At 39.7% G+C, this 11,124-nt stretch overlaps 1 protein-coding gene across 1 annotated transcript; it reads left to right on the top strand.

Moving 5' to 3' along the window:
* Nucleotides 1–3,866: 3,866 nt before the first annotated feature.
* On the top strand, nt 3,867–10,886 carry LOC128379967 (uncharacterized). Its single transcript, XM_053339606.1, has 6 exons — nt 3,867–3,912; nt 4,010–4,405; nt 6,638–6,707; nt 6,852–8,428; nt 9,151–9,217; nt 9,350–10,886. The coding sequence occupies exons 1-6, from the start codon at nt 3,867–3,869 to the stop codon at nt 10,884–10,886; spliced, it is 3,693 nt and encodes a 1,230-aa protein (XP_053195581.1).
* The last annotated feature ends 238 nt before the right edge of the window (nt 10,887–11,124 follow it).

The following is an 11,124-nucleotide window of genomic DNA, read 5'->3' as shown; positions in this document are numbered from 1 at the left end:
ACTGCTCCACCACTGAGACTGTCCTGGCATACTGCTCCACCACTGAGACTGTCCTGGCGTACTGCTCCACCACTGAGACTGTCCTGGCATACTGCTCCACCACTGAGTCTGTCCTGGCGTACTGCTCCACCACTGAGTCTGTCCTGGCGTACTGCATCATGATGTGGTCTGAAAAGCTCTGCAGAAGGTCATCAACCTCAACCTGGATGACATCTCCAGCTCTCTGTGTCTCTGCTGAGACATTTCATGCTGCTCTTAACTGGAGTAGCTCTCCAAATCTGGTTGTATAACGATGTACAATACCAATAAAGGCTTTCTATTCTATTCTAGTTTAGTTGTGCTCTTATTTTGAAGTAGCTGACTAGTTTCCGGTGTTAACTCCTCTTCTCACTTCTAGAGAACTCCACAGAGACGGAAGTATAAAGAGGAAATAAAAGTTTGAAAGTGTTTTTAAACCCAGAATAATGTCGCCGTTTTATTAATCTTCGGGTCCAGTGAGGAGCGGGTTACTGAACAGGTGAGTCCAGCTGTATTTATAGTGTGATATAATGTAATAATCTCTTTATTTATTCATATTTAATATTAATTAGTGTAACGCAGCAAACACCGCGGTGAGGAGACACTTTGAATATTCTCATTAATCTTTAATAACTTTAGAGTAACCTCATCAGATTTACTACAGGCTACATTACAGAATGAAGCTGGACTGAAGCTCAGGTGATATTTATACATTATGAAGTTTGGCGCTTTGAAAAGCTGCGCGAGGAGGTGACATTATTACAGGAAGTTGACGGGCTGAAGTTAAGAGACTGTCTCAGAGCTGATCAGTCCCCATACTAACATGCGGCTCTCACATGTTGTTTTATGGTATTTACATATACATCTTTGCAGGTTCAACCAGTGGCGGCTCGTGACCATAGACTGTATGCTCGTGACAAACTTCTTAGGGGGGGAGGGGGGTTGTTGCCATGATCACTAAGGTGACCCGTTCAATGGGTAAATTAATAAGTAAGAAGACAACTCACAATTAGTTTTCTCTGGTCATCTCACATTGCCAACACCACATATAACCGATTGTAAGGCAAGATTTTCCTTTTAGCTGCATTAGTCACATACTAGTAGGCAACAGAGGAAAGTTACATCCAGGAGTCTTCATAAATACAATTATTCAATTTACCTTCAAATACCTTTGAACATGGAGAGAGATGTCTGCTTCTCCATTCATTAGGACAGGGACAAGATAAAAGTTGGAAAAAATTAGAAGTAGGCCTATTTATTTTCAGTTCTTGAAAGTATTGTTTTTTCATTACAAATAGTTTACAAAAGTAGTTGCAAAATCAGAAAATATTTTGTGTAGTGCTAGTAACTTGCATAACTGTGACCTATGAAAAGTGTCAATCTATAATATGATTGTAAACAGTACACAATAGTTTATATAAATCCAAATGATAAAGGGGTTAGTGTAGTCAAATTCAAAAACAATCTGTATTAATAATCTGTATTATAGGAAAAGTAAAGTGGATCGTCCCATCTAATAACAATTTCTGTTATTTATCAAAGATACCACAATTTACAGTAACAAAGGAGAATTAAGAAATCCTATTGCCTGTACAACGAATGAAAAAATAACTATAAAAACCAATATCAACAGTTAAAAGATTAACTGCATGTGTGTGGGTGATTGTGACAGAACGAGAGAGAGAGAGGCAGAGTCTGAGAATGAGTGTCACTATTTAAACTACATTACTTGTACTATAATTTTGCTCGTCTCTCTTTCAAAGACGCAAAGTGATGAATAACTCTCACTGAAATCAGGCGTGTTCCTGATTAGCTCCTCTCCATGGAGAGCTTGGCCAGTGCATTCAAACGTTCCTGGCCCATTGCATTTAGCAGGAACGTCTTGATTCTCTTCAGTGTTGAGAAACACCTATCAGCTTCAGCCGTTGTCATGGGAGTGGTAATGAGAATCAGAAAATGTCTCCTGGAGGTTGTATCTCTGCAGAACCTGGTACAGCACCAGAGCAAAAACAGTAGCCCTTGAATTCAGGACTCATAGATCAGAGACAGTTCAGTCCTGAGCTTTGCCTTGTTCAGCATGGGATATGCCCTCACAGCATACAGAGCCTCAACAGGAGATGTATGGCAGTGCTGCTCAAACATCTCTGCCTGTAGCAGTGTGGCTACTCACAAGGTGGTCGGTGAAGGATGAGCCAGGATTATGTTGCAGATCTTACTTGACAGCCTCTGCTTCTCCCAAGGCCCTCCTTGGTCTTGTGGTTCCTGTTGCTACTTCCTGCTGCTGTTGAGAGTCTCTGAGGGCAAGCAGACCAACAGTGTTAGTACATGAAACTATGAGTGCCCGGTAGCATTTAGAAAGTGAATGTGCTAATTTGAAAACACTAATATTTATGTAGGTATTATTAATAGTAGTATCTGTCTTTACTTTATGCATGTGCACTAGGGATCGACCGATATGTTTTTTAAGGGCTGATACAGTTATTAGTAATCAAGGAAACCGATAACCGATATTAATTTGTAGAAAAAAATTAAATTTTGGTGTCAAAATGTAGAATAACACACTTGGGATTAGGCTGAATACAGTTTACTGTTTGTTTGTTATGTTACACTGTGAAAATCTGTGACCTTAAACTTTTGTAGAATAACACAAACTCTGATCTTGGTTGAAATGGTTCAAGCAATTGTTTTATTATATAAAAACAAAAAGTGTTCAACAGGTTCAGCTCTTAATCTGTAGGTTACTTGCTGTACCCATATGTTGCTATGTCTTCTTTTTATTAAATAACAGAGCTCCAGGTCATGTTCACTTGATCATTCTTTTTTTTTTTGCCGTGGTGCTATTTATTTATTTTTAGAAGCGTAATCATTTAAGCTATTTGCAAAATCATGTCGCACTTGATGTGAATACACGCAGGCAGGTAGGTCCAAATTTTGCTTCTGGGCAGCATGTCATTGAAACTGATCATAATAAGGTTGTGGTGTCTTTAAAACTTGACTATAATAAACCAAATCCTGAGCAGTTGCCAGTCCCAGTATGTCATTCATGTGCTTGTGTGTGAGTCTGGAACACAGTTTTGTTTTATTGCTCCTCACAGAAAAGTTTGTTCACAAAGATAAGTAATCCTGAGCATGCACAGGATTTTTGCCAGGTGTGTCAGTTTGGGGTTTCCCTGGTAAGAAATACTGTTAAAAATGTGTCAAAGTTTTTTATTACAAAACTGGAATTACTTATCTGCAGTTTTCATACTTTGCAAAGTCATGCAGTGGACCAGATTAGTCCTCTTGGAGGGGGGCTCTGGGGTCGTCATAGCACGGCTGTGTTAAACTGCTGTGACTTCGTTTTATACATGACACAAACACATAAACAATGGAGGACATGGAGGCGATGTTCTGAGGCTTTCTGTCACACACAAAGAGAAGAGAAACTAATCGCTGTAATGCTGTTGCACACAGTGACTTGCATGTCTTGGACTGATGCTGCTTTCTATGTTGTTTGAATTACTGCGTATCTATATAGCATAGAGCTACCCCTCAATAGGCATACTGCATTATACTTATATTGCACTAATATTATCATTCTCATATTATTGTTATCATAATATGTGGAGCTTTTCTGTCTTACATATTTTTAAATTCCCTGTATTGTGCTGCTTGTTTACTGTGCTGCTCTGTTTACCTGCAAATTGCTTGTCTGGGACAAATTAAGTGTTTTGCATTAAATATTTGCCACACAACAGGTAAGGTAGTAGCTCAGGGAGGGGACAACATTACAATATAGCAAAATAACCAATAACACAAATAACCCAAATTCTCCCTTTTTCATAGGACTCTGTGATCTATCATCAGACATGAATCCAGATCTCACCATCGTCCTGCTGGGGGGTTCAGGAGTGGGTAAAAGTACTTCAGGAAACAGCATCTTAGGATGGGAAGTGTTTGAGTCGAAGCCGTCCTTTTAAAGCGGTAACAACACAGATCTGTGAGGAGACAGGAACTGTGTTTGGGAATAAGATCTCAGTCGTAGACACTCCAGGAATATTAGAGTCAGAAGAGGAGATCAGGACCTGGTGTCAGAAGTTCCTGCAGACCTGCAGACCTCATCTGTTCCTGGTGGTGCTCAGAGTCGATCGGTTCACTGAGGAGGAGGAGAGAGCGTTCGAGGCAGCTGTCAGAGTCCTGGGAGATCAGGGGTTAAAGAACAGTTTCCTGCTCTTCACAGGTGGAGACTCTTTGAGAACATCTCTGAAGGAGTATTTCTCTCAATTTAAAAGAAGTCCACTGATAGACTGGGTTAACAGGTTTGGAGGAAGATTTCATCTGTTCAACAATAAAGCCAAAGACCAGCAACAAGTCAGACAACTGCTGGAGAAATCAGAGGAGCTGAGAGGTACATCACACCTGTCTGTCTGTCTGTCTGTCTGTCTCTCTGTGCTTGTTATATTAAGAGATCAAAGGTCAGGACTAGATGCTCCTGTACAAACCAAGCAGCTGGAAAACAGTGGGTACTTTCCACCATCACCATCCCTGCAAAATAACTCATTTCACTATCAAAATTTCAGATTTGGAAAGTCTAAAGGAGCAACGCAAATTAATTCTTCCATTTTAGTTAGCTTACGGCTAAAATGGAAGTTAACTGTGCTCTTTGCGCACTTTCCCTGCATCTTTAACTGTTTTACCAGCTGCTGTTAGTTTACTGAATATGTATCACAGCAGTTTTGGTTCGTTCATTCTTCAATCAGGAAGTCCAAGTGGACATGAGTGGACAGTGAATTAACATTCATGGCGATCTCCTCCAGATGTTCCACATGTTGGTAGACCTTATCCAGCAACTTTATCTTCTCGCCTCTTCTTCTTTATCTTCTTCTTCGTTTGCAGATCCTCCAAAATGTACCCCTTGCTCCCACTTTCAGCTTTGTTCTTTTCTAGGGCTGCAACTATTGATTATTTTGATAATCAGTCGATTATTTTTTTGATTAATCGATGAATAGGATAAAAAAAATATTTTTTAATTTCTACCCCTTCATTCAAAAACAAAACTATTTCAAATTGACAATGCCAAAAAGTGCTCAAACATGTTGCTGCTTGGACGTCTCTGAGTTATTAAAGTAATATTAAATAATAAATGATAATTTCAACAAAACAACTAAATATTAATGTACAGAAATAAACATCTGAATAAACAAAAACACCTTCCACCTTAACCGAAGGTGCAACTAGTCAGATATGTAACACAATGAAATAACCATACATTGGATAATAAAAGTGATAATATCATAACTACTATGATACGACTAAACTTTGTACTTTCGCAGCCCTTTCCTGTGATAATTTCAACAAAACAATTAAATATTAATGTCTGATAACTTTAACAAAATAACATACACATGTATGCTACACAAAAAGAGGTATTTTCTGTTGTTCAATTGACCTGATCCGTTCGAACAATAAATAATAGATAAATAATAAAGAAAAATTTAAATTATAAAACTTTTAACAGGACTTGTTTCAACATTCAGTGGCGGTTCAGTTATATCATGTATCGCAAACCATAACAAATTGGTAATAAAAAACCTATGTCACACAAATAGAGCACACTTATTAATCAAAATTACCCTCCAGCAGTGTCAACCAAGAATAAAGTCTAAACCAGTTCATCTTGGTGGTGTACAGACTGGTTTCATATTATTCTTAATGACTTCACTCACAACCCAGAAAAAAATACAACAATTTGTCTGTGAAACTTTATATTTACAGTAATAAATTATGGGGAGCACACTGCAGCAAGGTTAATGATCCACACAGTGACATTATATCATTAATATGACGCGTAAAAACGATAGAAAACCCAGCGTTTTTTGTGCGTGTGCATACGTGCGCACGCGCGCTTCATGCCGACCTCGGCAGGATGCAGTACACACTTTATAGTTCTATGTAGAGTGAACTACTCCTACACAAGATTTTAGGCAGACCGTTTTCTCCGCTACTGCCGATACCGGCTCTGCTCAGTTGCGTCTGAACTGCTCCACAACTTGGCGAGTAATGCAGTAATCACGCGACACAACGAATCGATAATGAAATTTGTTGCCAACACTTTTAATAATCGTTTTTTAATCGATTTTATCATTCATTGTTGCAGCCCTAGTCTTTTCAGACTTTTGTTTCTATTTTTTCACTTTGTTTCTTGTTGGGTCTTCTTAACGTTTCTCTTGTTCTTTCACATGATCTGACTCTGTGTCCTAGCAGAATGTGATGTGAGCGAGCTTCAATGACAAAGTCAGTTTGCTTTGTTTTCTATTGGAGTGTCTTAACTGACTGTGAGTGATGCTATTTGATGTTTGTAAATTATTCACACTGAAAATGTGTCATGGACAAGAAACAGCTGATTCATTTAATTAAAATGAGAAATTAACTGTCATGTCACTACAGAAACATAAAAGACTGGATTGAGATCGCTATGGAGCTGAAAGTTTGTGGTTAAGTTGCTAACAAAGATCATTTCTAGGAGATGTTGTTGGCCGAGCGGCTCATTGCTCAAAATGCGCAGCACTGAAACTTTCTCCAGCAGCTTTTTCACACCTTTATTTCACTTTATGATAGTTTTTCATTTTGTCCCACACAGATACCAACACACCTGTTTCATCCTCAGCGTGTGGAGTCTCTCTGTCAGACAGCAGCATGGCAAAGCAGTGGTGAGTAATGTGACCACAAATAACCATTAAAATAATGTTACAACTAAATGTATGGAAACACACACACACACACACTCACACACACACACACTTGTCTGAAGTGTTCATGTGTATTAAATTCTTCTCTATTTTCTTCCCAACCAGTAACGCCTCATCCAAATACCAGGACATCATCTCCAACAGTACTCTGATCTCTAAACCTCTGACCTCTCCTGCTGTCTACCAGCTGAGACCAAAGGAAGAGAAGTTTGGGACTCTGACAAGAAAAACTGTTGGAGAGAAAAACCTGAACAAGACAAACAGAACCATCTTACTTGTAGGTGAAACAGGAACAGGAAAATCTACTCTGATCAACACTCTGGTCAACTACACCATGGGAGTGAAGTTTGAGGACAACATCTGGTTTGAGATCGTAGAAGAAGAAGAGAAGAACATAGATCAGTGTGAGAGTCAGACATCAGATGTGATCGTGTACGAGATCTTTGGTTATGAAGATGAAACTCCGCCCTACTCTCTGACCATCATCGATACTCCTGGATTCGGAGACACCAGAGGGATCAAATGTGATGCCATCGTTAGTCAAAGATTATTTGACTTGTTCCGCTCAGACGATGGAGTTCATGAACTTTCTGCAGTGGGTCTGGTGCTGAAGGCGAGTGAGAATCGAGTGAGTGATCGACTGAGGTACATCTTTGATTCAGTGATGTCTCTGTTTGGAAAAGACATTGAGGAGAACATCATCGCTCTCATCACACACTCAGATGGGTTACCACCTAAAAATGCTCTGAAAGCTCTTGAAGCTGCAAACATTAAATGTGCCAAAGATGAAGAGAATGAAACTGTTCACTTCCTGTTTGATAACCGCCAGAATGAACAGAGAACAGAGTCAGGTAAACTTGCTTTAAAGAGTGCATGGAAGCTAACAGAAGCAAGGATGAAATGTTTCACAGACTTCTTGAAAGAATCTAAACCTCAGAAGCTGAATGAAACAGTTGAAGTGTTGAACTCACGGATCAGACTGACAGCCTGCATCCAAAACCTGCAAGAAAGAATCGAGCTGACTGAACTGAAACAGAGAGAGATCCAACTGACTGAAGAAGATCTGAAGAAACATGAAGAAGAGATGAAGAAGAATGAAGAGTTCACTGTAGAAGTTGATGAAGTCTACAAAGAGAAAGAGGATATCAAAGGTGGGAGGAGGAAGTTGATATTTTATGAAGGAGCTGTCACCTGTAACATCTGTGAAGAGAACTGTCACTATCCTGGATGCACAAAGGTTCAGAGTCCCAAAGACTGTGAGGTCATGAAAAAAGGTCGCTGCACAGTTTGTACCAAGAAGTGCCCTGCATCAGATCATGTGAAAGAGGAATGGAGATATGTGACCAAGACCAGGAAAGTTAAGAAGATCCCAGAAGATGTGAAAGAGGAGTATGAAGAGAGTAAAGTAGAAAATGAGAAGAAGAAGAGCCTGATGGAAAATCTTGAAACTGAGATGAAAGAACTGAAAACAGAGAAGACAAAGTTGCTGGATGAGGTCTACCAACATGTTGTTATTCTGGAGAAGATCGCTCTGAATGATAATTCACTGTCGACTCATGTCCACTTGGACTTCCTGATTGAGAAGATGAAGGAGAGAGGAGACACAGAGAAGGTGAAGAAGCTGGAGGAGATGAAGAGTCGACAGGATGAAGGAACCAGAGCAGGGCTGCAGTACATGATTGGTAAAAATAAATTAAAGTAGTGTAACAACATGAACCAGCTGAGTAGACAACAAGATCTACACTGTTCATACAAATGTTTAAACATCACAAACATTATTTCATTATAATCCTTTTAATTACAATGTTGATGTAAAATGTCCATCAGAAAAGAATTGAATCTTCTCTTAAATGTCAGGTGTGTGATTGTGAGAAACAGGAGCTCTGTTGCTGTTTGTTCTTGTAGTTGAATGTTTAATTCTGGACGTCTGGTCACTGTTCAGATTACAGAGGAATCATTAGTTGATCCACATCAGTCAAAGCAGAGCCACAATCTGTCTCACAGTAACAGCAGCTGTTGCTTGTCTTCTTATCAATACTCTGTTTTTACATCACTTCCTGTCATAGTTGAGCCTCTTTTCTGCTCTCAGCTTCAGTCATCAGATCAAAACACAGCATCAGTGTGTTCAGCTGCACTTCAGTAACCAAGAAACAAGAAGCACACAGCTGCTTTCAGTAGTTAACATTTCCTCATGATGTTGATATAAAAGCTTCATCCAGGCAGCATGACATTTCCTTCAGAACATATCTGCTGTTTCCATTTAGCAGCAAACAAAGATCATTTCTAGGAGACGTTGTTGGCCGAGCGGCTCATTGCTCAAAATGTGCAGCACTGAAACTTTCTCCAGCAGCTTCTTCACACCTTTATTTCACTTTATGATAGTTTTTCATTTTGTCCCACACAGATACCAACACACCTGTTTCATCCTCAGCGTGTGGAGCCTCTCTGTCAGACAGCAGCATGGCACAGTGGTGAGTAACATGACCATAAATAACCATTAAAATACTGTTACAACTAAATGTATGGAAACACACACTCACACACACACACTTGCCTGAAGTGTATGTCTGTATTAAATTCTTCTCTATTTTCTTCCCAACCAGTAACGCCTCATCCAAATACCAGGACATCATCTCCAACAGTACTCTGATCTCTAAACCTCTGACCTCTCCTGCTGTCTACCAGCTGAGACCAAAGGAAGAGAAGTTTGGGACTCTGACAAGAAAAACTGTTGGAGAGAAAAACCTGAACAAGACAAACAGAACCATCTTACTTGTAGGTGAAACAGGAACAGGAAAATCTGCTCTGATCAACGCTCTGGTCAACTACACCATGGGAGTGAAGTTTAAGGACGACATCTGGTTTGAGATCGTAGAAGATGAGAAGAGAAGTCAGTCAGAAAGTCAGACACCAGATGTGATCACGTACGAGATCTTTGGTTATGAAGATGAAACTCTGCCCTACTCTCTGACCATCATCGATACTCCTGGATATGGAGATACCAGAGGGAACGAACGTGATGACATCGTTAGTCAAAGATTATTGGACTTGTTCCACTCAGACGATGGAGTTCATGAACTTTCTGCAGTGGGTCTGGTGCTGAAGGCGAGTGAGAATCGAGTGAGTGATCGACTGAAGTACATCTTTGATTCAGTGATGTCTCTGTTTGGAAAAGACATTGAGAAGAACATCATCGCTCTCATCACACACTCAGATGGAGGAACACCTGAAAATGTTCTAAAAGCTCTTGAAGCTGCAAACATTAAATGTGCCAAAGATGAAGAGAATGAAACTGTTCACTTCCTGTTTGATAACTGCCAGAATGAACAGAGAAATGAAATGAAATGTTTCACAGACTTCTTGAAAGAATCTAAACCTCAGAAGCTGAATGAAACAGTTGAAGTGTTGAACACACGGATCAGACTGACAGCCTGCATCCAAAACCTGAAAGAAAGAATCCAGCTGATTGAACTGAAACAGAGAGAGATCCAACTGACTGAAAAAGATCTGAAAAAATATCAAGAAGAGATGAAGAAGAATGAAGAGTTCACTGTAGAAGTTGAAGAGGTCAACAAAGAGAAAGAGGATATCAAAGGTGGGATGTGGGGGTTGTTTTATGAAGGAGCTGTCACCTGTAACAAATGTAAAGAGAACTGTCACTATCCATGCACAAAGGTCTGGAAACCTGAAAACTGTGAGGTCATGAAAAAAGGTCGCTGCACAGTTTGTACCAAGAAGTGCCCTGCATCAGATCATGTGAAAGAGGAATGGAGATATGTGACCAAGACCAGGAAAGTTAAGAAGATCCCAGAAGATGTGAAAGAGGAGTATGAAGAGAGTAAAGTAGAAAATGAGAAGAAGAAGAGCCTGATGGAAAATGTTGACACAGTGATGGAAGAACTGACAGCAGAGAAGATAAAGTTGCTGGATGAGGTCTACCAACATGTTGTTAATCTGGAGCAGATCGCCATGAATGATAATTCACTGTCCACTCATGTCCACTTGGACTTCCTGATTGAGAAGATGAAGGAGAGAGGAGACACAGAGAAGGTGAAGAAGCTGGAGGAGATGAAGAGTCGACAGGATGAAGGAACCAGAGCAGGGCTGCAGTACATGATTGGTAAAAATAAATTAAAGTAGTGTAACAACATGAACCAGCTGAGTAGACAACAAGATCTACACTGTTCATACAAATGTTTAAACATCACAAACATTATTTCATTAGAATCCTTTTAATTACAATGTTGATGTAAAATGTCCATCAGAAAAGAATTGAATCTTCTCTTAAATGTCAGGTGTGTGATTGTGAGAAACAGGAGCTCTGTTGCTGTTTGTTCTTGTAGTTGAATGTTTAATTCTGGACGTCTGGTCACTGTTC

This window comes from Scomber japonicus, chromosome 19 (assembly GCF_027409825.1).
Source record: "Scomber japonicus isolate fScoJap1 chromosome 19, fScoJap1.pri, whole genome shotgun sequence".
In the NCBI taxonomy this organism is placed as follows: domain Eukaryota; kingdom Metazoa; phylum Chordata; class Actinopteri; order Scombriformes; family Scombridae; genus Scomber; species Scomber japonicus.
Note: the sequence above shows the minus strand (reverse complement) of the source record. Positions and strands in the feature narration are given on the sequence as shown.